The sequence below is a fragment of the Somniosus microcephalus genome, chromosome 7 (genome assembly GCF_052327205.1).
Source record: "Somniosus microcephalus isolate GS21.2 chromosome 7, FLI_Smic_1.0, whole genome shotgun sequence".
Classification (NCBI taxonomy): domain Eukaryota; kingdom Metazoa; phylum Chordata; class Chondrichthyes; order Squaliformes; family Somniosidae; genus Somniosus; species Somniosus microcephalus.
The window spans coordinates 272,939,639-272,966,630 of NC_140993.1; the positions used below are offsets into that span (position 1 = coordinate 272,939,639).

A 26,992-nucleotide genomic window follows, 5' to 3' on the forward strand; every position below is an offset into this window, starting at 1 on the left:
AGATGACACAAAGCTGGGTGGGCGTGTGTGCTGTGAGGAGGATGCAGAGAAACTCTAGTATGATTTGGACAGGTTGGGCAGATGCATGGCAAATGCAGTATAATGTGGGTAAATGCGAGGTTATCCACTCTGGTGGCAAAAACAGGAAGGCAGATTATTATCTGAATGGCAATAGATTGGGAAAAGGGGAAGTGCAACAAGATCTGGGTATCCTTGTGCAGCAGTCGCTGGAGGTAAGCATGCAGGTGCAGCAAGCGGTTAAGAAGGCAAATGGTATGCTGGCCTTCGTAGCGAGAGGGTTCGAGTACAGGAACAAGGATGTCTTGCTGCAGTTGTACAGGGCCTTGGTGAGACCACATCTGGAGTATTGTGTGCAGTTTTGGTCGCCTTATCTGAGGAAGGATGTTCTTGCCATGGAGGGAGTGCAGCGAAGATTCACCAGACTGATACCTGGGATGGCAGGAATGACGTACGAGGAGAGATTGGGGCTTATATTTGCTGGAGTTTAGAAGAATGAGAGGGGATCTCATTGAAACTTATAAAATTCTAACAGGACTAGACAGACTAGATGCAGGAAGGATGTTCCCGATGGCGGGGGAGAGCAGAACCAGGGGTCACAGTCGAAGGATAAGGGGTAAGCCATTTAGGACAGATATGAGGAGGAATTTCTTCACCCAGAGAGTGGTGAACCTGTGGAATTCTCTACCACAGAAGGCAGTTGAGGCCAATTCATTAAATATATTCAAGAAGGAGTTAGATATATTTCTTAAGGCTAAAGGGATCAAGGGGTATGGGGAGAAGGCAGGGACAGGGTACTGAATTTGGATGACCAGCCATGATCTCATTGAATGGCGGAGCAAGCTCGAGGGGCCGAATGGCCTACTCCTGCTCCTATCTTCATGTATCCCAGCCAGATCCAGTGCCTGGCCAGAGGGCAGGAGCAAGAATTCGACAGCAGGAGGTAGGACCCAGGTAAATGATGAGGCAGGGTGGAGCCTCAGAGTGCCACTTGCAAGGGAGGTCCAAGGCTTCCTGGTGAGACCCAGAGCAGTGCTCCTGGCCCACAAGGAAACCTAAAGTAAAATTTTACAAGTATTGATTTCCTTGTGGGTTCAATGATGAGACATTTATAAAAAAGAATAACTTTTAATCTTTCAGGAGACACCATGCTTCAGCTCCAGCTAAAGTGAAACTAAAAACTCTCAGCCTGCTTGTCTGGTCACATGACCTCTGCTGGTCAGGCACAAGCAATCAATACCTGCAATCATGCTATTAAGGCATCATAATCGAACAGGCAAATAACATCACTATTTGCTGATATCATTACAATTACCTGTTGGGCTTCTTCTGGTCCACGATCCCCGCTCCCCCACCCCACCCCACACCTCCTCCCAGCAAGTCTGACCTGATGAGGAAGCTGTCACTGCTCCCCGCTCAGACCTCAGGCCAATGTTGCAGTCCTATCCCGATGACAGTATCAGGACCTGATCTGCATATTTAAAAGTGGTCCCGGCTGCCTTCCAGCGGGTGTCCCGCATACGTGCTCAAAAGAACAGGTTAACATCGTGACACGGCAGGAAGGAAGCGAATTCAGAGGAGAGGAGTGACTGAACCTCCTTTAAACCGACCCCTCCCCACCCCTGCCTGTTTTCCACCAAGCAGAGGGAGTTAAAATCGAGCCCAGCGAGTTTGTCCCAAATAGATGCAGAGAAAGTTTGTATTAATTCAACACGTTAAGTTATTGCTAACTTGCTGGTTTGAAGGCAGAGCTGTATTCAAGAAATGTTCCTCCCACCCTTCATTACTCCTACTCGATTTATTAAAAAACAGGAATACATCAAATAAGCGGAGCTCAAGAGGTCCATGGGTTCTGGCAGTGCGTGTACACCAGGGCTTTTTTTATATCCGCTATGTCTCCTCATTTTAGAATCCCACTGGAGTTGGAGCTGCTCGCACAATAACGTTAAAGGGGCAATGTCTTCAAGAAAGTGTTTGTTAGATTTTTTTTTAAATAAACAGTTGTTTACTGACACTTAGTATGATCGTGTCAGATGTTGAAACTCATGTGATGCTGTAAAGATGGAACTGAAAAGGTTCTTCTCACTCCCCGAAGAATTCATTTGCCTAAACACATTTCATTAAAAAATTAATTGTATTAATAAACAGCTACCACAACATTTTCCTTACTTCGGGATCTGCAAGTGAGTTCATAAAAATATCTATCTATACTATATTAAACATCTTACATCTGTATGTACCTGTTGTTGACTTTTACCATTATAACTTACTGTATCCATATTCATAATGGAAAGTGTCCATGTTAATTTGTCACACGGTAAATGTTGTGTATGTAACCTGTTCCACCTTAAGAGAGCTTAAGCCTGTTCCACCTTAAGAGATGTACTACTTTCTCAGGCTGCTGTAGACGTAATACCGGGGGTGAACACACCGGTATATAAGCACTGTGCAGTAATCTTGTATCCAGTATAGTCCCTACCTCCAACCAGTAAAGACCTGTTTTTATTGTTACTCATTAGTCTGTGTCTTAATTAACTAAATAATTCACAGACTTAACAGTAAATACACTGCAGCATGACCACTGTGAGGAGGGTGTAGGAACATAGGAACAGGAATCGGCTATTCAGTCCCCCCAGTCTGTTCAGCCATTCATTCAGATCATGGCTGTTCTGTATCTTAACTCCATTTACCCGCCTTGGTTCTGTAACCCTTAATACCCTTGGCCAACAAAAATCTATCAATCTCCATTTTGAAATTTTCAATTGGCCCCCAGCCGCAATAGCTTTTTGGGGGAAGAGTTCCAGATTTCCACTATCCTTTGTGTGAAGATGTGCGTCCTGACATCTCCCCTGAATGGGCTCGCTCGAATTTTAAGGTTATGCTCCCTTGTTCTGGACTCCCCCTCCACCAGAGGAAATAGTTTCTCTCTCTCGACCCTATCAACTCCTTTAATCATCTTAAACACCTCAATTAGATCATCCCTTAATCTTCTATACTCGAGGGAATACAAGCCTAGTCTAGGGTGGCCATATTTTCTGAAATCGAATCCAGGGGGGGACACAGTGGGGAGCACAGCAAAGTCGCCAGGACGGAGAATGTAGGATGCGCAGCATAGCAAGGCAAAAACATGTTACTTTGATGCAAACTGAATCTGCAAAAAAGCAGCGCCGGAAATTTCCACCTGAACCCAACGCGGCCGCTGTTCACAGCATCTGCTGGCCACAATCACCGGCTCCTCGCCCTCCACACAGCCCGACACTCACCCACACCACCCGAGCTCGTGCAGTGCGCTCTGATCCAGCTCCCGGGACATCCACACAGCCCGACACTCACCTACACACCTCCAGAGGTCACGGAGCGCGCTTTGATCCTGGGACATCCACACAGCCCGACACACACACACCACCCGAGGTCGTGGAGCGCGCTCTGATCCAGCTCCTGGGACATCCACACAGCCCGACACACTCACACCACGTGAGATAGTGGAGCGCGCTCTGATCCTGCTCTGTTGTGACCTCGTTACTCGTTCGTTTTTGACTCCGAGGCCGATTACTCTTCAACTGAATTCCGATTTTCACAGGACTATCCGGGGATTCGGTGGGGCAAGGGGTGTTGGGGGATGTGGGAGGGGACTGCGACCACAGTGTGTGATCTCTGCATAGATTAAAGTCCCTCAGTCCCTTCTACTGGTTGAAAAAAAAACAGATCATCGCTATCCCTCCCGCCAATCGGAACCCGCCCCGCCGCACAGCCCCGCCCACTTTACTGACCGACCGCAGGGCAGCTCGGGGTCACGCGGCTCCCAAATCGAACCCGCGCGTATTCGGGGACGAGTTTCCTGAACCAGGGTCTCTTCCAGGGACACTGCCCGGGGATACAGTCTCTCAGCTGAAAACTGTCCCCGGAAAACAGGGAGGTATGGTCAACCTAACCTAGCCTGCGCAACCTGTCCTCATAGTTTAACCCTTTTAGCCTCCGGTCTCATTCTGGTGAATCTGCGCTGCTCCCCCTCCACAGCCAACATATCCTTCCTGAGGTGAGGTGCCCAAAACTGATCGCAGTGCTCCAGATAGGATCGAACCAAAGCTTTATATAACTCTAACATGAAACATAGAAGATAGGAGCAGGAGTAGGCCATTCAACCCCTCGAGCCTGCTCCGCCATTCAATGAGATCATGGCTGATCATCCAAACTCAGTACCCTGTCCTTGCTTTCTCCCCATATCCCTTGATCCCTTTAGCCTTGAGAAATATATCCAACTCCTTCTTGAATATATTTAATGAATTGGCCTCAACTGCCTTCTGTGGTAGAGAATTCCACAGGTTCACCACTCTCTGGGTGAAGAAATTCCTCCTCATCTCTGTCCTAAATGGCTTACCCCTTTATCCTTAGACTGTGACCCCTGGTTCTGGACTCCCGCGCCATCGGGAACATCCTTCCAGCATCTAGTCTGTCTAGTCCTGTTGGAATTTTATTTTATTTTTTTACCCCTCCACCCCTCTCGAGATAAAGGCCAACATTCCATTAGCCTTTTCAGTTATTTCTTGTACCTGTCCACTAGCTTTCAGTAATTACAGCGGGACAAGTTTAGGTGTGCAGCTTGCTTATAAAAAAAATGTGGAAAGTGATGATGTAAATATAAATGTAAGGACCAAAGATGTGCGGGTTAGGTTGATTGGCCATGATAAAAAATTGGCCCTTAGTGTTAGGGGGGATTAAATATGTGGGGTTACGGGGATAGGGCTTGGGTGGGATGGCTGTCGGTGTAGGGACCGGGTGCTAGGGTTTGGATGATCAGCCATGATCTCGTTGAATGGCGGAGCAGGCTCGAAGGGCCGAATGGCCTACTCCTGCTCCTAGTTTCTATGTTTCTATGTGACAGAACGTATGACTTTAAAACAGAGACTAAATTACAAATAACAGAAAATGCTGGAAAAACTCAGCAGGTCAGGCAACATCCGTGGACAGAAATTTGAGTTGACGTTTCGAGTCGAACCCTTCTTCTAAATTACATCTGTGCGCCCTAGTCCAACTGTCCCCCACCCTCTGACCCCACTTCACCTGAAGGCTACATTTACATTCCCTGTGTGCAACACCATGGACGATCAACCAGAAATAGTCAGAACTCATTTGTATTTGAAAGGATCCAGCAACACATACTTTTTACATTTGCATGACGGAACAAACATCCAGTATTCTGAAAGCCACATAAATCAGTCTGTGAGGTCGCTTTCTAGCCCAGACTGATGGAAACTATTTGAAGTGTGTACAAAACCATAAAACCTCAAAATGTTGACAGTTCCCTTAAGATGCTCGCCACACTGCAAACACACTCGTTACCCAATCCTCCTCTCAGTACAGTCGGTACCACTTAAATGACCCACATTTAAATCAGGCAAAAAGCACTAACCAATTTCCCTTAACATTACTGTCAAGTACAAAGTCAATTGCAGGTTTACAGCATGGTGGCTATATCGGGCAGAAACAGGTGTTCAGTAAACACGTATAATGAAGAAGGGGATTTATTGAAGCAATCCAGCTTGCCTGCGCCCTTGACAGAGATCAAAATCATATAAACCATCCAAGAAGCAAGATGTAAAAGGTTAAATATTTCCCACACTCGTACTCGAGAGGAATGATGGCAAGACCAGACCAAGAACATCACAGTATGACACGGAGAGGGGGGCTGGTAGCAATATCAATGGGAAAAGGCTTCGATATCCGCGACTCCCCGTGACAAGCGTTCCAAGGTAGTTACTGGACTGTACATAAAACCGTCAAAAAAATATAACGGGAAAATGGTGTTCACACCAACTATAAGCAGTGGGGACGGTGTGAAAATAACAGTATCATTCAAAATAATTCCATCGTTGAAGAGTTAGGGCTCAGAGCATTCACTCCGGGAGGGGAGTTTTGCTTGATGGCAGCACCGAGGTCAACGCAGATTGGGGAATTATTCCCAGAAAATCAGCAGCACATCCAATCTGAGGGTTAATCTCCCTCATCGGGCACTCCTGGTGAGGAGTGGTGCTCAGAGGAAGTGCTACTCAGGAATCCCAGAGTCTGTAGCCCCTGACTTTACTGAATGTACAGAATACATTTTTACAAAAATACACTGTACTGAACGTAAATGGTTCTACAGAAAATAAAGGGTTGCTGGCCCACGGCGAATCCGCCCTCTAGCACGCTGACCTCTGCACCTGCTCCGCACTTCCTTTGAATGAAACAACAACTTGTATTTATATAGCGCCTTTAACGTAGTAAAACGTCCCAAGGCGCTGCACAGGAGTATTTTAAGACAAAAAATTTGACACCGAGCCACACAAGGATAAATTAGGGCAGGTGACCAAAAGCTTGGTCAAAGAGGTAGGTTTTAAGGAGCGTCTTAAAGGAGGAAGAAGAGGTAGCGAAGCGGAGAGGTTTAGGCAGGGAATTCCAGAGCTTAGGGCCTTGTACCATCAACTAATGGGAAGAGCCTTTCCCTGTCTAGCCTATCCAAACCCGTCATAATCTTGTACACCTCTATTAAATCACCCCGCAACCTCCTTTCCTCTAATGAAAACAAATCCAGCTTCTCCAACCTGTCCTTGTAGCTAAGATCCCCCATCCCCAGAACCATTCTGGTAAATCTCCTCTGCACCCTCTCAAGGGCCTTCACATCCTTCCTAAAGTGTGGTGACCAGAACTGGACGCAATACTCCAGTTGTGGCCTAACCAGCGCTTTATAAAGGTTCAGCATAACCTCTCTACTTTTGTACTCAATACCGCTATTTATGAAGCCCAAGATCCCATATGCTTCACTAACCACTCTCTCAATATGTCCCGCCACCTTCAGGGACCTATGCACATTAACTCCTAGGTCCCTCTGTCCCTGCACACTCTTTAAAACTGTGCCATTAAGTGTATATGGCCTCTCCCTGTTCCTTCTGCCAAAATGCATCACCTCACACTTCTCTGTATTAAATTCCATCTGCCACTTGTCTGCCCATTCTGCTAGCCTTTCTATGTCCTGTTGCAGTCGATTGGTATCATCACTGTTTGCCACACCCCAAGTTTGGTATCATCGGCAAATTTAGAAATTCTGCTTTGTATTCCAATATTCAGGTCATTTATATATATCAAAAAAAGCAGTGGCCCCAGCACTGACCCTTGGGGAACACCACTGTCTACCATCCTCCAGCCTGAAAAACAGCCATTTACCACAACTCGCAGTTTTCTGTCCTTAAGCCAATTCCTTATCCAAGCTGCCACTGACCCACCTATTCCATGAGCCTCAATTTTGTTAACCAGCCATCTATGTGGTACTTTGTCAAACGCCTTCCGAAAATCCATGTAGACAACATCCATTGAATTCCCTTCATCAATCCTCCCCGTTACTTCATCAAAAAATTCAATTAGATTAGTGAAACACGATCTGCCTTTTACAAATCCATGTTGGCTCTCTTTAATTAGCTTAAACCTCTCCAAGTGCCCGTTAATTTTTTCCCTGATTATTGTTTCTAAAACTTTACCCACCACTGATGTTAAACTGACCGGCCTGTAGTTACTAGGATTGTCCTGACACCCTTTCTTGAACAATGGTGTCACATTTGCCACTTTCCAATCCTCAGGCACCTCCCCCGCATCTAGGGAAGATGGAAAATTACAGCAAGCACTTCCGCTATCTCCTCCCCCAATTCCCTTAGCAACCTGGGATGCAAGCAATCTGGACCAGGTGACTTATCCACTCTAAGCATACCCAGCCTTTCTAGTATATCCTGTCAATCAATTTTCACCTCTTCCATTGCTTCTACCTTTTCCACTTCTACTGATATTTTGTCAGCATCCACCTCCTTAGTAAACACCTTTTGCTCCTTTTGAGTATGATAATACTAGCTGCTCACAGAAGGGAATGCACAGTAGTCTACGCATTCTCACATAGTGTCTTGGGTACAATAAAATGAATCATTGAAAGCACTAGTGTTTGACATACTCTACCACAAACCTTCTCCGAACAGTTATTTGACTATTACTCCCAGCTGTATAGTCTACATACCCTCGATAACACTGCTTCTGCTACCCATAAAAGGTGTGTTAAAGAGAGTTTTTATATTCTTCTGTTACTGAAGAAACCACAAGCAGCAGGAGTTACAACAGATTTCATGAATTACGGTACAAGAAATGCTGCACGAGTTTTCTTGTCACTGCTTGTCGGTGTCATTTTACCAGTAAAAAAAAATACAAATATATCAACAAACCAATCTTTGTTCACAAAAGTGAATTCAAGATTACTAACAACAGTACATATCAGTACAATGTGAATACAATTCAGTACAGGCCCAGTATTGACTGCACACATTCATGGAACATCCCCATCTTCAATGATGGTGGAGTGAGTGGAAAAGACAAGGCTGAAGCGTGTGCCAACATCTTCAGCCAGAAGTAGATGATCCATCTCGGCCTACTCCCGAGGTCCCCACCATCACAGAAGCCAGACTTCAGCCAACTCGATTCACTCCACGTGATATCAAGAAATGGCTGAGCGCACTGGATACAGCAAAGGCTGTGGGCCCCGACAACATCCCGGCTGTCGTGCTGAAGACTTGTGCTCCAGAACTAGCCGTGTCTCTAGTCAAGCTGTTCCGGCACAGCTGCAACACTGGCATCTACCCAACAAAGTGGAAAATTGCCCTGTATGTCCTGTCCACAAAAAGCAGGAAAAAATCAATCCGGCCAATTGCCGCCCCATCAGCCTACTCTCAATCATCAGCAAAATGATGGAAGGTGTTGTCGACAGTGTTATTAAACAGCACTTACTCACCAATAACCTGCTCACTGATGCCCAGTTTGGGTTCCGCCAGGACCACTTGGACAAAGGAGCTGAATTCCAGAGGTGAGGCGAGAGTGACTGCCCTTGACATCAAGGCAGCATTTGACCGAGTGTGGCATCAAGGAGCCCTAGCAAAACTGAAGTCAATGGGAATCGGGGCAAAAACTCTCCACTGGCTGGAGTCATACCGAGCACAAAAGAAGATGGTTGTGGTTGTTGGAGGCCCATCATCTCAGCCCCAGAACATCGCTGCAGGAGTTCCTCAGGGCAGTGCCCTAGGCCCAACCATCTTCAGTTGCTTCATCAATGGCCTTCCCCCCCATCATTAGGTCAGAAGTAGGGATGTTTGCTGATGCCTGTAGTGTTCAGTTCCATTCACAACTCCTCGGATAATGAAGTAGTCTGTTCGCACATGCAGCAAGACTTGGACAACATTCAGACTTGGGCTGATAAGTGGCAAGTAACATTCGCGCCACACAAGTGCCAGACCATGACTATCTCCAACAAGAGAGTCTAGCCACCGCCCCTTGACATTCAACGGCATTACCATCCCTGAATCCCCCACCATCAACATCCTGGGGGTCACCATTGATCAGAAACTTAACTGGACCAACCACAAATACTGTGGCGACAAGAGGAGGTCAAAGGCTAGGTATTCTGCAGCGAGTGACTCACCTCCCGACTCCCCAAAGACTTTTCACCATCTACAAATCACAAGTCAGGAGAGTGATGGAATAAGCTCCGCTCGCATGGATGAGTGCAGCTCCAACAATACTCAAGAAGCTCGACACCATCCAGGACAAAGCAGCCCGCTTAAACATTCAGAAATGCCGGTTTTCAGCACGTGCATTTCGCATGCCTGAAACCGGCACTTGAGACCCCTACGGGTTTGTACACAGCTCGTACCCACCCATAGGGATCGGAATATATGGGCTGTTATTTTTAAGCACTGTTGTCTCATCACTGGATAAATCCTAAATCAGATATCCCGGGCCCTGTTCTTTTACGTTTTTTTTTTTTTTTTTAAAAACAGGGTCCTACCATCTTAGAGCCCTTCAGCAAGCCAAGTTCCAAACACCTTTTAATGCAGCGTAACACAAAGCATGATCACACAATACATCTTTTAGTTCTTCAACTCTCAGCCTCTCAACCTTTACTTCCCCTGAATCTCCCCTTTTATGTTCACCTGGCTGGGGAAAGTCTGCTCCCCCTCCGGGTGCTTTTATCTTTAAAAGGAAGGTTCTTTAAGGGGCCATATGCTTACTCACAGACCAGAGCCCTCCTCAGCCTCTGGCTGATATACTGGCCCTCAATCACCCTGCTGCAGTATGTCATTTTTCCATCCAAGTTCCCCACTTTTCTCCGGCCCACGAGTCTCACGTCTGCAGTTAAAAGCGTAGGCATTGACATAAATTGTGCCATTCATGTAGAAAGGACTTATGAAATATACTGGGCGGCCTGCTGGTGGCGCTGCCCAGGGAGAGTAAAATACTCGAGCATGGGCCCAGCTTGCTCAGGGACATTTTGTAAACAGGAACTAGTGAAGGATAACTAGACTTCCATGTTGTGAAACAGTCAATTAAAGCCTTGTTTAATACTTTGACCAAGTGCCTAGTAGTTTTCTTACATCAGGCATCATGTTCTCAGATCTTTTACCACTGGCCTCTTTCGTGAATTGCTAGGAGGTCCAGTTAACAACTGGGCGGGTCTTCACCATCTGATAACCCCCTTTCCCCTGCAGGAGGCTGTAGCCTCTGTTTGGCTGCTCCCCATCTCACACAGTCAGATTGGAGCACCATATTTTCCTTATTGAAGACCATTTTAAAGAAATGACTTCTCCATTGGAGAAAGAACTACAAACAAATCATGTTGTATCAGAGACCAAAGTATATCAGACAGATATAAATAGGGAGAGCATTGAATCGTCCCAAGTGCTAAGAAAAGCCATAGTCTTACCAGAACGCTGCCGTTGCCCCCTTCCTGTCGGGACAGAGTCACACCCATCCACTCGTTGTCCCTGTTCTCTTTGCAGGTTTTACCACAAGTTTTGCCCCGTTGATTACCTGAGAATCCAATAACAATTGTTACGCTCCATGTTAGTCCTAATGATAAGTTTCTGTCAATCAAAAATGTTGAAGCAAATGAATGACACTTGGACAAAAACTCAACACTAAAGGATTCTTAAACTCAAAAAGAAGTATCCATAACACGTCCCAGTTTATTCCGAGGAGATTGCGACTTTGAGAATGTTCGACAATTATATAAACATCTCTAGTCCTACACATGAAGGTAGGGGTGGCAATGGATGCAATTACAATCTACTCCCAATAATTGTTAAAAAAAATTGAACTTTCCAATCATTTGAATTAAGCAATTTAAGTAACACAGGAAAGTGGAAAATTAGTGCCAAGAAAACAAATGATCAGATAATTTAAATTAAGCAACTTTGAACTCAGAGTGGACTGTATCAGAATATCTATGGTGTTCATGATAATACAATAAGAGCTTGCACCTGTCACTGCACAGTAAGTGCTCAATCTCAGTTATGCTGTTAAGGGAGCAATGTGCAATGGCTCATTTCCAGAGGGAGGGAATATCAAAAGTTAAGTCAACTCAGGGCCATTCTCGAGCCTACAGCTCACTGAGCAGAAGCATGGGAGGAATTCTCAAATAGTATGGGGTGATGGAAGGAGCAGACAACTTGAGTGAGTGAGGCAAAGATAGAAAAAATAAAAACAAAGCTAATTCACAAGGCTCTTTTCGAAGTATTACGGCAAATAGGAATTGAATATTTAGAAGTTTTTGTAGCTTTTATTTAAAAATGCTACAGAGCTGTAGTATGTGAAAGGATGCATTTATATAGAATCATAGCACAGAAGAAGGAGGCTATTCGTCCCATCGAGCCTGTGCCGGCTCTTTGAAATAGCGATCCAATGAGTCTCTCCTCAACCCCTGGTTCTTTTGCCAATTATCCTAAATCTGTGTCCTCTGGTTATCGACCCTCCTGCCACTGGAAAGTTTCGCCCTATTTGCTCTATTAAAGCACTTCATGATTTAGAACACCTCTATCAAATCTTCTCTTAATCTTCTCTGCTCCAAGAAGAACAATCCCAGCTTCACCAATCGCTCCACGTAACTGAAGTCCCTCATCCCTGGAACCATTCCAGTAAATCTCTTCTGCACCCTCTCCAAGGCCTTGACATCCTTCCTAAAGTGCGGTGCGCAGAATTGGACACAATACTCCAGCTGAGGCCGAACCAGTGTTTTATGAAGGTTTACCATAACTTCCTCGATTTTGCACGCTTTGCCTTTAATTATAACACCAAGTATCTCGGATGCCTTTTTAAACAGACCACTCAACTTGTCCAACCACCTCCACCATTCTCTGATTTGTGCATGATGTAGTATCCTGCGTATTATATAGTATCCGTCATAGCTTCGGAATGTCCTTAAGCACTTCAGAGCCAATTAATTACTTCTGAAGTGTTGTCACTATTGTTTTGGAGGCAAATGTAGCAGCCAATCTGTGCATAGCATAGGATTGCCAATCATCCAGCATTGTCCGGAAGCCGCCAGAAATTAAACATTAATCTCCCGGACACTGCTGCAAACAACCCAGGAGAAAAATCACAGGAGAATTATAAATATTCTGTGGATTTTCATTTTCTTGGAACACGTATGTTTATTAGTTATAAACATTTTAGAGATGGGATCAAAGGCTGTTTGACTGACGGTCAAGCTCTTCCAATCGGGTAATGAAGAGTCTGTTCGCTTTCCAATTGGTGTGGGTAGGTGGTGCAGGACTTTTTTCTTTATTCGTTCCTGGGATGTCGGCGTCACTGACAAGGCCAGCCGTTATTGGCCATCCCTAGTTGCTCCTAATTGCAGTGGTGAGCCGCCTTCTTGAACCGCTGCAGTCCGTGTGGTGAAGGTGCTCCCACAGTGCTGTTAGGGAGGGTGTTCCAGGATTTTGACCCAGCGACGATGAAGGAACAGCGATATATTCCCAAGTCAGAATGGTGTGTGACTTGGAGGGGAACTTGGAGGTGGTGGTGTTCCCATGTGCCTGCTGCCCTTGTCCTTCTAGGCGGGTTTGGTGGGTGCTGTCAAAGAAGCAAAAGGGCACATCGGACGTCTAATGGCAGGAGTATGGGGCGAGGGGGGAGGTCATGTAATGAAACCTCCTGGAATATGCCCACCCAGAGCTGGCAACCCGAGAACAGCAATGAGATCATTGACCAGTCAATCTGCTCTAATGATGTTGATTGAGGGATAATTGCTGGCCAGGACTCCAGGAGAACTCCCCTGCTCTTCAAGGAGTGCCATGGGATTGTTTATGTCCACCTGAACAGGCAGACATTGATTTAATGTCTCATCTGATAAACAGCATCTTCAAATATGCAGCACTCCCTCAGCACTACACTGAAGTGTCAGCCTAGATTTTGTGCTAAAGTCCTGGAGTGGGGCTTGAACTCTCAAACTTTTATCTTAGCCAAGTGCAGGTGGACAATTCAGCATTGGGGGGGGGGGGGGGGGGGGGGGAAGGGGTATAGTTAATATTGAAGAGGACTGCGACAAAAATACAAGAAGACGTTAATAACCTTGCAGAATGTGCAAGTAAATGACAAATGAAATTCATTATAGATAATTGTGAGGTGCTGCATTTTGGTAGGAAGAATAAGGAGGCCGCACACTCCTTGGCAAATAAGTGTCTAAATGGGGTAGAGAAGCAAAGGGATCTAGGAGCACAGATCAATAAAAGTAGCAACGCAAATTAACAAGGCTATAAAAAATGCAAACAGAGCAGTGGGGTTCATTTCTAGTGGAGTAGAATTGAAAGCAGAGAGGTTATGTTAAACTTGCATAGAACCGTGGTTAGATCACACTTGGAGTGCCGTGCACAGTTCTGGTTTCTGCATTACAAAAAGGGTATAGAGGCACTTGAGAAGGTGCAAAAAAGATTTACAAGGATGATAGCAGAATTGAGAGGTTATAACTATCGGGAAACAGGCTGGGGTTCTTTTCTCCAGATAATAGAGGTCTTAAAATTATTAAGGGGGTTTGACAGGGTAGACGTAGAGATGTTTCCACTTGTGAGGGAGACCAGAACTTGGGGCCATAAATATAAGAAAGTCACTGACGTAAGAAAACTACTAGGCACTTGGTCGGAGTATTAAACCAGGCTTTAATCAACTGTTTCATAACATGGAGATCTAGTTGTGTCCTTCACTAGTTCCTGTTAAAGAATGTCCTGAGCAAACTGGGCCTGTGCCCGAGTATTTATACTCTCCCTGGACAGCGCCACCAGCAGGCCGCCCAGTATAATTTCATAAGTCATTTCCACATGAATGACAAGATTCATGTCAGTCACTAATAAATCCAATAGGACAGTCAGGAGAAACGTCTTTACCCAGAGAGTGGTGAGAATGTGGAACTCGCTGCCACAGGGAGTGATTGAGGCGAATAGTATAGATGCATTTAAGGGGAAGCTCGATAAGCACATGAGGGAGAAAGGAATATGCTGATAGGGTGAGATGAAGTAGGGTGGGAGGAGGCCCGTGTGGAGCATAAACGCCAGCACGGAGCAGTAGGGCCGAATGGCCTGTTTCTGTGCTGTAAGTTCTACGTAAAAGTACAGGCTGTGCAGTGCCATCTGGAGACACCTCCGTGTGTTTTCATGCTGCTGTATCATGATAAGAAAACCAATTTAGTTTCACTTCTCCCAGCAAGGTCCAACTGCAATGGGTTGTTGTGGAGTCAATGATATGCACCAATGTCCAAAACAGGCTACAAGCTACCTATCTCTGAGGACACAGTCATATATTCAATGCAGCCAGTGCACAGCAACTTAAAATAAATGGACATGTTCGACGGTGCAGTATAAGGCCACTCATATCGGTCTTCTTTTAATTTGGATTCTGGGGGTCAGTACCTGAATTTTATGCTGTTAAATTGGTTTTGTGCACTGGTGGCAGACTCAGGGGCTTGGATTTATCTGTATCTACCAGCCTGTCACAGGCTTCTGGAAACCAGTTTTAAATGTCAGGAGACAGCTTTCACAGAGAATTCTAATTCAGAGACCGGTCGGTATAAAAGGTCTTGTCGATACAACAATTTTATAATGTCCAATAGTCCCACGCAGGTGAACATGTTTGTGTAAGAGTTAGGATCGATTGTTGCATGGGCAACAGCATGGAATGTCTGAAAGTAGTTTACTTCTGAGCAGTAGAAAATAAATGTGTTAGTAGTAGAGTCTGGCCTATAAACCAGAAAATTGTGGGTTCAAGCACATAACTGAGATTTAACACAAAATCTCGGCAAGATACTTCAGTGCGCTACTGAGGGAGTGCTGCACCGTCAGAGATGCCATCTGTCAGATGAGACATTAAATTGAGGTTCCGTCTACCTGTTCAGGTGGAGATAGAAGATCTCACAGGACTTTTTGAAGAGCAGGGTGATCTCCTGGAGCCCTGGACAACATTCCTTCCTGAACCAAAGCAAATGTGAACTACGCGTTTTCTGTATGCAAATTGGCTGCCACATGTGCCTACATAGCAACAGTGACTACCATTGGCTGTGAAGCACTGAGGGACATCCTGAGGATGTGAAAGGGTGATATAAATGCAATTCCTTTGCTTAACATACAAGACTGAAGATTTAGCCTTTCTGTCTTATCCAATTGCTAAGCCATGTCAGACGGAGTATGGTTAGGAGCATGCTGGCGCCTGCAGCTGCCATCACTCCCAGTGAAAATGACGTTACACGGATCATAAACAGCTGGGTGACATTTTTCAATTTCAGATAAATGGAAAAGTTAATCTTGATTCACCAATAATTAAAATCAGAGTCATTAAATATAACTGAGGTACCAGAGTCAATGGCTTGGATTTTAATGTGCTGACACACTGGGAGGTGGGTGCGGGGCCAGATAGCACGTGGAAAACCCAGAAATTTGTGCAACGTGTCTGTCAGTGACTTTTTAAATGCAGCCACTTCATTAACATATAATTTCCACATTTTCCATCAAATTAATGTCAGCAGGCCTGATGACGACCCACATGACACAATCTCAACTCCAATATTTAAAGGGGACTCCAAACATACAAGCTGATGCACTTGGGAAGGAGAGAGAACGAGGTCTTGCAAGGGAAAGTAGATGGGCAAAGGCTGTGCGCCACTTCACTGATGCCCCCCTGGATGTGCTGCTGGGGGCTGAGAGGACCCAGAGAGAGATATGGGCCTAGAAATTCAGTATCGCCACGTTTGGGGCGCTACAGCCGGGCGGTCGTTAAAGTTTGCGCCCGGCGCAACTTAGCGCCACCCTCGCCGATATTCAGTTGCACCGCCCCAAGAGGTTGCAGCTGCGCTAAAGCAGGCGGTGCACGACTATCTTAAGGCGCTAAGCCGGCGATCCGAGGCGCTACCACCGAGGGCGGGCGCAGGGAGTTTCTGAAATGAAGGCAGACACGCTGGTGCCGGTCAGCTCTTAAAGGGGGAGGGTCGACTTGTTTGGCTGCCATGCCCTGCACACCCATGCCCTGCACACTGCAGCCCTGAAGCAAGGCTTGACCATTGCTGGTTCATCAGTTCTACGCCCTGGACCATGGGGAAGCCCGCTATTCTTCCAAATCCCATTGCACGCTCTTGCTGCTGTTCCAGGGTCACGGGGAAGGAGATGCACTGACGTCTCCTTCTGAAAAGGGCATTGTTTACCTGGCGGATGCAGCAATGTACCGCGAACTGGGAGATGTTGGCAATGTCCCCAGTAGCGGATTGGAAGGAGCTGGTGGCATAGAAGTTGAGAGCCACCGTCACCTTCACTGCCACCGACAGAGATGTCCTGTTCCTCAGATGTGGCTGCAGATCTCTGCGAAGCAGGTGGCAGATCTCAGTGACCACCTCCCTTCTGAATCGCAGCCTCTGAACACGCTGCTCCTCAGGCATGTTCAGATATGAGAACTGCTGGCGGTATACCCTGGGTGGGTAAGGCCTCCTGTGCCGACGCCCGTTGGCCCTTCTCCGTCTGGCCATGACTGGCACTCTCTCACGGCGTCTGATCCCTTTGAATGCAATGCAGAAAGCCTACGTTTCTACCCATTGCAGCCCCCATTAAATGTGGCGACTCAAGGCTATGGCACTGAAAGTGAAATCCAAGTGCAAAGCTCTGGCCTGAAGCCAGAAGTACCTGTGCGAGCACTGAGTCAAAGCAGAAAGCTCCCTGCCTTTGTCTCTCTCCAAATATCCGTCTCTCACACAGAAGGATTGGCGCAAAATGGCTGCCATTTATACTGCAGGAGGAGTCCCCTTTAATTAGCACCCCCCGCGCCCCGCAGCGACTGGGAACCGTTCCCCTCTACCAGTCGCTAGGGGCGCCAGGCACACATTAGGCCAGCGCCACTGAATTTCCGGTTCGGGGCGCACCAAGGGCGTTGCACCATGAAATGACGTCAGGATCTGCGCACGCAGCTGAGCGGGCGCTGTGGTTTTGCGCCGGCGCTAAATCTTAACTGAAGTTCGCGAGAGGCGCACATCACGCCGCGCCCGGGCGCTAGCCGCTTAGCGCCCCACTTCTCGCCCTCAAGGCGCTAGCGGCTGGCGCTAACAACTGAATTTCTAGACCATGGTTCCTTAGCAACGAGACAAAGAAGCGGGCTGGGGACACCAAGAAGGCGTGGTTGGAGGTGGTACATGAGATCAGCAGCAGGAGTGTGGTGCTACACTCCTGGATCCAATGCAGGAAGCAACTCAGTGACCTAAGCAGGGCAGGAAAGGTGAGTAGAGTTGCACATTCACCTACATCCTGATGTGCGTATCACCCCAACCCCCTCACTCTGCCTTCCCAAGCCTACTCCATCACATCACGCCTCACACCAACTTACCTTGCAGGTACACCCATCCCGCTCTGTCTATGCACTTCCTCACATCCCCATCTATCCAGCCACCACTGACACTCACCCTCATCCTTATGCAATGTCATGCCTCTCCCTCATAGTCACCCTCAACAAATGCTCTCCATCCATCGGGTGAACACATGCCATTACTCTAACTCATAGGTCTCTTCTTTCCCTCCTTGCAGAAGGGAGCCCAGAACACGAGGGAGAGGCAGAGAACCAGAGGAGGCTCGCCACAGATATCACAACTAACAGCTACAGAGGAGGTGGTGCTGGAGATCAGCGGAGTCTCGGCCATTGGAGATGGGGGCCTCCCAGCTATCAGGTGACAGAATTAAATACCAGACAGCCACATGGCATACAACACTCAGTCACAACAGCGAGTGAAATATGTCCATGTGCACAATGGTAACTTCAAACATTCTCATTCATGTCTTTTATCTCCCACAAGGCCGTCACACATTCAGCAGAGGTGGTCCAGGTCGCCGACAACGACATCGACTCCTCAGAGGAGCTCAATCCCGCCGAGGGTGCACCGTCACAGGACTCGTGCAGACCATGCACCAGCTCAGATACTCGCAGTTCCGTGGGACAAGTTGGAGAGATAGTTGGGTTTTCACATGGTGGCTCGCACTTCACTAGTCAGCAAGAGCAGATGGTGGAGTCAGGGACAGCAGTGGAGAGTCGGAGGGCGCAGGACGCTCCAAGCTCCGTTCAGCTGGACGCAGATGCTGTATCCCGGGGGCTGTCGGTGAAGAGGATACTTATTGAGCAGCAGCAGAGAATGTGCGATGTACTGTCAGGCATTCTAAGCGCACGGTGCTCGATTGCAGAGAGACTGGAGGCATTCGCCCCGAGCATGAGTGCCATGCTGTCGCAGGCCATCGCGATGATGTCTTCTTTCACGGATAAAGTGACCAACTGTGTGGAGCATCAAATGGGGCAATTGAATGAGTGCATGTAGGCCTACAACAACGGCTTGGACATTCTTGGCCACCTTAAATAGGATGAATGATACCCCAGCCTTGGCCTTTCAGCGCCCGACTGACCTACACCAAAGTGTTCTCCAGGTAGCAGTGAAGTACGGCTGGGCCACGAGAGGGATGATGGCGAAAGGGGACATGGAAGTGGGGACTACACTTTGCATCCGTTGCCTCCCGTCTCCTCAGTCAGTACCCGGCATGCTGCCTCGAGTCCCGATGGCCAAGTCAACTCCATGCACAGGTGGAGCAGTCTTTGGCGGGGTCCGCACGGGCTCCAAAACCCGGAGGATATCGGCCAAGGGCACCTTAACAGTCAGAGCGGGAATCTAACTCTGCCGCTAGGGTCGCACCACGTAGAAGCAATAGGAAAAGGAAGCGTAAAGATTTGTAGTTGCACAAGGGTACGCCACACATTCTGTAATGTTAAATCTAGTTTGTTCATTTGATGCACATAAATATTAATTATTTTGCACCATTTCCCGTGTTTCCCACTCTTGGTTACTGGTTGGCAAATGGCCTTTTCAGTTCTATGGTGATGAATAGGAAGATCTGAATTGGTGATGACCAATACAGGGCTGTCAAAGGGATGCTTAGTTGTCTGGTGGACTCCTTTGTGTTAGTGGCACTGGGGACACGGGAGCGGGGCGGGGGGGCAAAAGTGCCTTTTGCATGAAGTTGTTAGCTGGGTGCACTGGTGGAACCTAAGTGAACTACACAATAATGAGGGCATCCCGGGCAGCAATGTGCGCCGCTGGTGGTGCTTTGCCCTCATCACCACCCACCTCCTGATCATCCTCCTCCTCCTGGTCTTGCTCCTCCTCCTGGTCCTCTGAAGAGGCTCTGCGCCTTGGTTCTCCTGCAGGTCCAAACCTCGCCACTGGGCAATGTTGTGCAGAGCGCAGCACACCACGCCCATTTTGGAGACCCTGGCCTCCAGATCTGTCCAGGCACCTGAAGTGCATCTTCAGCATGCCGATGGCTTGTTCGAGGACACATCTGGTGGTGATATGGCATTCATTGTAGCGCTCCTGGGCCTCCTTCCTCCGGTTTCTGAGAGGTGTCAGTCATACTATAAGTGGGTATCCAGTAGCCAGCCGGTAACTCTGCTTCCAGGTCCGAAGAGATCAGGGAGAGTGGACTACCGTAGGACGAAAGCATCATTACAGCTGCCCGGGAATCTTGCGCACAGCTGCATAAAGACCTTTTCGTGGTTACACGCCAGCTGCACATTGATGGAGTGGAAGCCGTTGTGGTTGACGAACATTCCTGGGTGATCTGTGGCTGCCCTAATTGCCACCTGTGTGCAGTCGATGACTCCCTGCACCTGTGGGAAGCCAGCCAGAGCCGTAAACCCAAGTGCCCGCTCATTCTGACTGGCGTCATCGCAGGCAAAGTTGAAATAATTGGCCGCCCTGGCAAACAAGCCAGTCGCCGGTCTTATTCATCTGTGTGCCACAGACTATGAGATCCTGCAAATGTCTCCGGCAGATCCCTGGAAGAATCCAAAGGCAAAAATGTTGAGGGCGGTGGTGACTTTGACAGCCATGGGTGACCACCAAGTCCAGTTGGCAGCAGGTCTTGTTCCATCAGGCTGCAAATGTCTGCCACCACCCGACGCGACACCCTGAGCCCCCTGAGACACTGGTGTTCCGACATGTCGAGGAAGCTTATTCTCTGCCTGTAGACCCTGTGCCGGGTACAGCCTCCTGCGAGCTGCACCCCTCTCTCCTGTGGAGCTACAGGCCGGTGACCAGCTGGCTGCTGCCGCTGAGGCTGGTGCTGGTCATCTTGGCCCTCATCTGATGTCCAATCTAAGGCAGTGTAAGTAGCACCCATCCTGATCTGATAGATCAGAGCTCCAAAGTGTAGATGACACCTCCAAGGTGTTGTAGAAACTGCCAGTGTGTAAAGTAGCCTCTCAACACAAGTATTGTGAACAAGCCCTTTCCCAGAAGCAGGTAAGAAAGCAGCTGTCAGTGCGGAGTATTCATTGGCATATTTCCCCGAGATAGCTTCAGCACCCTCAACTGCCGCGGTGTACTCGGCTTGGTTTCACTGGTGAGTTCCAGGAAGCCTGGGAAACCCGTGAATCCAAAGTTAAAGTTGAAAACCCATGTCAATATTGCTCTAATCGAGCAATTAATACATGTTAAGTGACAAACCGCCTCTCCTGAAGGTTTTTTTTTATTCGTTTATGGGATGTGGGCGTCGCTGGCAAGGCCAGCATTTATTGCCCATCACTAGTTACCCCTGAGAAGGTGGCGGTGAGCCGCCTTCTTGAACCGCTGCAGTCCGTGTGGTGAAGGTGCTCCCACAGTGCTGTTAAGGAGGGAGTTCCAGGATTTTGACCCAGCGACGATATACTTCTAAATCAGGATGGTGTGTGACTTGGAGGGGAACTTGGAGGTGGTGGTGTTCCGATGCGCCTGTTGCCCTTGTCCTTCCAGGTGGAAGAGGTCGCGGGTTTGGGAGGTGCTGCCGAAGAAGCCTTGGCGAGTTGCTGCAGTGCATCTTGTAGATGGTGCACACTGCAGCCACGGTGCGCCGGTGGTGGAGGGAGTGAATGTTTAAGGTGATAGATGGGGTGCCAATCAAGCGGGCTGCTTTGTCCTAGATGGTGTCGAGCTTCTCGAGTGTTGTTGGAGCTGCACTCATCCAGGCAAGTGGAGAGTGTTTCCACTAACGCGCTCCAGTGGAATGTGGAAGTCAGCAGGTTGGAGCTGGCTGCCCGCCGCACTGTCAATTTTATCGGTTTTAACCCCCTCAGCCGCTCCCAAACCCACGTGCTCCTGCTCATTAAAATCCACGCAACAGCTTTGCCTGACTTTTAGAAACACTCACCAAGCCTTGACCTGCCTTCTGCTCTCCAGTTTGTGAAAATACAGCGAAAGAATAAGTAATGTCTCAAAATTAAAGTGGAATTGACCCGGAGAGAGTTATGTCTGTACTTAAAACTTATTATTGTAATCTTAAGCGGTGTTGCACAACCCGACTGCTGAACCCCATCACAATTGATCTTCATTACATTTATTTAGCTCTTCAAGACGTTTATTTTATGTTCTTCCATTTTAAGGAATTGTTTATTACGGCTCTATAACCCAGCCACTACAAGGAAGAACATGGAGCATCTTTCACATCCTCAGGATGTCCCAAATCTCTTCACAGCCAATGAAGTACTTTTGAAATGTAGTCACTGTTGTAATGTAGGCAAACACAGCAGCCAATTTGCACACAGCAAGCTCCCACAAACAGCAGTGAGATACATGACCAGATCATCTGTTTCTGTGGTGTTGATTAAGGGATAAATATTGGCCAGGACACCGGGAGAACTCTCCTGTTCTTCTTCAAAAAGTGCTATGGTATCTTTTACATCCACCTGAACAGGCAGTTTAACATCTGACCCAAAAGGCTTAACCTCTAACTCCCTCGCTATTATAATGAAGTGTCAGCCTAGATTACATGCTCAAGTCCTGGAGTGGGGCTTGAACCCTTGCCCTTCTGATGTCGAGGCTGAGAGTACTACCAACTGAGCCAAGCTGACACGAGAATCCCTAGAATGGCTGCAACTGGGAAACTGGTGGCATGGGGGGTCCACTGGAATGAACCTGCATCCTGTCAGCATGTGGCATATAAAGTTACTCTGGTCCTGGAGTTCTTTAACCAAATTCCAGCCACATAACTGCAAAGATGAAAGTTTTTTTCCCAGCTGGGAGTCACAATATACAAATTGATTTGCTTCTACCAACTTAAGCCTGTCGGGATTCCCAAACCTACAGGATATACAACTCTCTACAGGGCATCAAGGGGCAGGAGACAGATCCTCCACGCTAAGTAATTAGGTATGAAAACCAACTTGGACGATAACTAAAATCCTAATATATGATTGGCCGAGGGGTTGTCAAATGTGCAAAGTGGTTTTTGTCATTCCCTGCTAAGTGATATCAGTGGGGATAGCTTTCAGTGAGTGACCTTAGTGCTAAACAAAATCAACTACTGATCAGTAATGTCACAAACACAGACAGTCTAAACAAAACATGCGCAGAAAACTCCCATAAAAGTAATAGTGTAATCCTGTCATCTAACACATTGGGCCATCAGGTTGCTCCATTGCCTGTACCAAACTAGGGCCAGAATTAAAGTGCTGTCTTTAGCACTTTAGTCTGGTGGTTATGGTACTGGACTGGCAGCCCAGAAGTCAGGAGTTCATACACCACCAGAGCAAAGTGATGAACTGAATACAATAAATCTGGTCATTGTGGGTGACCACCAGAGAAAATGACCATGAAAGCGACTGGATTGTGGTAGAAACCCATGTGGTTCACTAATGCCCTTCAGGGAAGGGAACCTGTCACCCCGACCTGGCCTGGTCTACATGTAACAGCAGTCCCATTTGATATGACTGACTCTTAATACCCGCAGAGCAACTAGGGATGGGCAATAAATGCTCCCTTGCCAGTGTCGCCCAAATCCCAAGAATAAATGTAAAAAAAAAGTTGTCTGTCAACTTTTACAGTGATGCTTGTTTGGATGCAACACAAATGACGAATGCACAGGAAAAAAAATTCAAGTTTATCAAATGCGATTGACTCTTAATGTCCTCAGGACATCTAGGGATGGGCAATAAATGCTGCCTTGTTCTGCAGGAACGACCACCGCTGTTAAAGGGTAATATTTTCCCAGTTACCAGCTCCAAGGAAGCGATCTTACAACGCAATACTCCAAACCAATCTAGGACCTCAGCCTGCTCATAAACACCCTGAAAGGTGATGATGCCCTGTTCACAGGGGGTTAAGCCAAGTGCTCACAACTGGTTATATCAGGGCCTCACATGTAAAAGGTGTTGATGGTTGAGTCTGGCTTTACACCTTCGGCCCTGAAGCGAGCGTTGGGATCCAGCACCAAACCTTTTTATTAAAGGCTGAACTAGGACGCTTTAGCCATTGATTATATTAATTTCACAAGGTCCTTTTATAAATGCCTGTGATTAACAGACAGACATACTTATATGTTATCTCTGATGTTTCTGCATGGAATAACCTTTGACGTGAAATTAAAAAATTCTTAGTTGATAAAAGTTACAGAGCTGATGATGGGATCGTTGGGCCTCCTGAGTGAGGTTGTGTCTTCAGCTCACTCTCCCATAACATCACTTTATACTTCAACACTATCCTTCAATGTAATGTATTCCGTGTGTTCAATTCTGAAACAGTTTGCTGGGCTGTTGTAGCTGTAAATTTTACATGACCCCTAACACCGCCTCCAAAATCACCTCAGGAGACTTTGCTGAATGTCATATCTTTTTTGAAGCAATCAATCCTGTGTGATTGTCAAATGAGCAGAGATAATGCAGTGCCCTGCCTGGTCATGGAATGAGAGAGTGTGTGTGAGAGAGAGAGAGACAGACAGAGATAGATTACCAGCTTGTAAACATTTTATAAAGGAGCTAAAGGCTGGGAGGCAGGAACAGAATCTTCCACAATGACTGATACAAGCAGAAGTAATAGATTCTCAGAGCATTGGTCGAACCATTCAATTAACCCCATCACAGCTCAGGGGGAGGGTGTCTTTCCCTGTTTGAAAATATTTTAAGTTAAATTTAACCCCCATCCACCTCCCCAGTCACCCCTAAACATGGGGGGAGGACAGGCTATGGGTCCACGAGTAATTAGCACGGTGACTGCGTTCAAAATACATGGAGATTTATCCGGATTTACAACAGTAACAGTCCAGGAGCGATAGTGACAGGCAGCAAAATAGTTACACACTGTGTCCCTGTGCACTCTCGCTGTCTGAATGATGGGGCACTGCGTCACTTGTAGTGTTAGATACAATTTAAGCTGCACCGTTAGAATACAGGAAGAGAAAACAAGTTTTTAAAAAAAGAGAGACTAACCTCGACCCAGATCCAACTCTGTACATCTCTTCTCGGGGTTACTGTGAATTCGACATTTATACACAGCTCCTGGGGACAGCACAGACGAGCTATAGGTAGAGTTAGCCTGGGGAGCCCCAACCAGAATCCTGTAGAAATTACAGCACATTACACCACAGAGAAAATCTTTTCTCAGGCATCTGCACATCCAAATATAGCAACACACACAGGTAGAAGAGTTCGGCAGACCCTTGCTGGCCACTGTCAACAGGGTAAATTCACACTTCTTACATAAACTGGAGGAAACACCTTAAAAGTGTTGGGAGATTGAGTGATTCCAGCCTTTTTTTATGGGGTGTGGGCTGCAATCAGTGAACTTGCTGGGTGCAGGGCAGTCAGTCTGCTCATCCAATGCTCGCCTCGGTTTTACCTTCAGAATGACAAACATCTCGGCTACCGAGGAATCTCTCCGTTACAAAGCAGGGGCATTAGTCACACCAACTGCAATTTCCTGCAGTTAGTATTGTCGCAGAGTGAGAGAGGAAGAGAGGCGAGAGTGAGTGAGGGAGAGGAGAGAGAGTGGGGAGAGAGGGAGAGGAGAGGGGAGAGTGAGAGAGGGGGGAGAGGGAAGAGAGGGGAGAGAGGAGAGAGAGGAGAGAGAGTGGGGAGAGAAGAGAGGAGGAGAGAGGGAGGGGGAGAGAGGGAGGGGGAGAGGGGGAGAGAGGAAGAGAGGAAGAGAGGGAGGGGAGAGAGGAAGAGAGGAAGAGAGGAAGAGAGGGAGGGGAGAGAGGAAGAGAGGGAGAGGGAGGAGAGAGAGAGGGAGGGAGAGGGAGAGAGAGAGGGAGGGAGAGAGGGAGAGAGAGGGAGGGAGAGAGGGAGAGAGAGGGAGGGAGAGAGAGAGGGAGGGAGAGAGAGGGGAAGAGAGGGAGTGGGAGGGGAGAGTGAGGAGGGGGAGAGGGTGAGTGAGGAGAGAGAGGGAGGGAGAGAGAGAGGGAGTGAGGAGAGAGGGAGTGAGGAGAGAGAGAGAGGAGAGAAGGAGGGGAGAGTGAGGAGAGAGGGAAGAGAGAGGGAGGGGAGCTGCCCAACCGAGGGCTCCAGGCGCAGAAAACGCAACGCCGAGTTGAAACTTGCTCAGTTGTTGAGCTACTCACCAGCGTGTGTTGTCGTGAAAATGCTCCAGCACCGAGTAACCAAAGAAAGTGCCGCGGGTTCCCCGAAACACCACCGGCTGGTCCAAGTCGATGTTGTAGGAATGCGCCACAGCCAAGCAAATTAAAGCCGCGCAGAGTTTCAAGAACTTCATACCCTCCCCAAGCAGCCCATCCATTCCCCAGAAGTTCCTGCCAGGGTGTAGGGAGGGAGGAGGAGGAGGTCTCCACAGCGAATAGACGGAACACAAATCAATCCTGAAGGGTGAAGCAAAAGGGTTTGGTTAGTTGGCAGGGCGGCTGGTCTGTGCTCAGAGACTCTGATCAAGTCTCAGAGAGTGAGTGAGGAGCAGAGCCTCTGATCATCTGACTGGCTGGGAGTGGACTGAGAGCCCAGGCTCCAAGCACAGAGCACAGACGCCCCACACCGACCACTGCCCAGAAATGTTCTGCAGGGTTTTCCCCCAGCCGAGCTGACACGATATTTAACCCTTTGCCTTCACAACCCTGGATCCAAACTGCAAAAAAATGATTTTTTTTTAAAGACAGCCTGTTGAAGAGACACACTCTAAGATTCCCAGTCAATCTTCATAAAAAAGCTGGATAGCGCTTGTTTAAAACACATCAAAGTTGCATTTGAACCAAACACGAGTACCATAGCAAAATACTGCGGATGCTGGAAATCCGAAATAACAACAGAAAATGCTGGAAAACCTCAACAGGCCAGGCAACATCCGTGGAGAGAAAATAGAGTCAACGTTTCGGGTCAAAACCCTTTGTCAAGGCCTGGCCTGCTGACTTTTTCCAGCATTTTCTGTTGTTATTTCGAAGTTGCATTTGTTTCGTCCAAAAAAAAAACCACTTCGCGGCCACTGAATGAATGGTTTTTCCAAGTCGAGTCCTGGTTGTTGTTGTAAAACAACAGCGCAGGCAAGATCCCACAGAAAGCAACTGAGGTAGTCTGCTTTCAGTGGTTTTGGCTGAGGGGGAAATGTTGGCCAAGACATCAGGATAACTCTAAAATAAAAACACAAAACGCTGGAAATACTCAGCAGGTCAGGCAGGATCTGCGGAGAGAGAAACAGAGTTAACTTGTCCCATTATTATCTCCTCTTGCCTTGCACCATCATCCCTTTTGTCATTTAATCTCTCCTGCCTTCCACCCGATCACAGACCTGTGGCGACACGCCACCACTGGACATAATCCGCTCACGGCGGCACAGACAGTCTAAGCAGAAGCCCCCAGCTGGGGGCCCTTTCCTCCAGCAACT

The 26,992-nt window shown here is 47.6% G+C and overlaps 1 protein-coding gene across 3 annotated transcripts in view; it reads right to left on the bottom strand.

The window, feature by feature from the left end:
• Positions 1-26,164, bottom strand: part of itga9 (integrin, alpha 9) — a 539,537-nt gene extending 513,373 nt beyond the window's left edge. For all 3 annotated transcript variants that reach the window (XM_085993779.1, XM_085993778.1, XM_085993777.1), the window contains exons 1-3: positions 25,725-26,164; positions 24,595-24,722; positions 10,784-10,890 (exon numbers count right to left, since the gene is read on the bottom strand). In XM_085993779.1, the coding sequence (XP_085849905.1) occupies positions 10,784-10,890; positions 24,595-24,722; positions 25,725-25,900 (411 nt within the window). In that variant the 5' untranslated portion in view covers positions 25,901-26,164. The remainder of the gene's footprint in view (positions 1-10,783; positions 10,891-24,594; positions 24,723-25,724) is intronic.
• Positions 26,165-26,992: the final 828 nt, after the last annotated feature.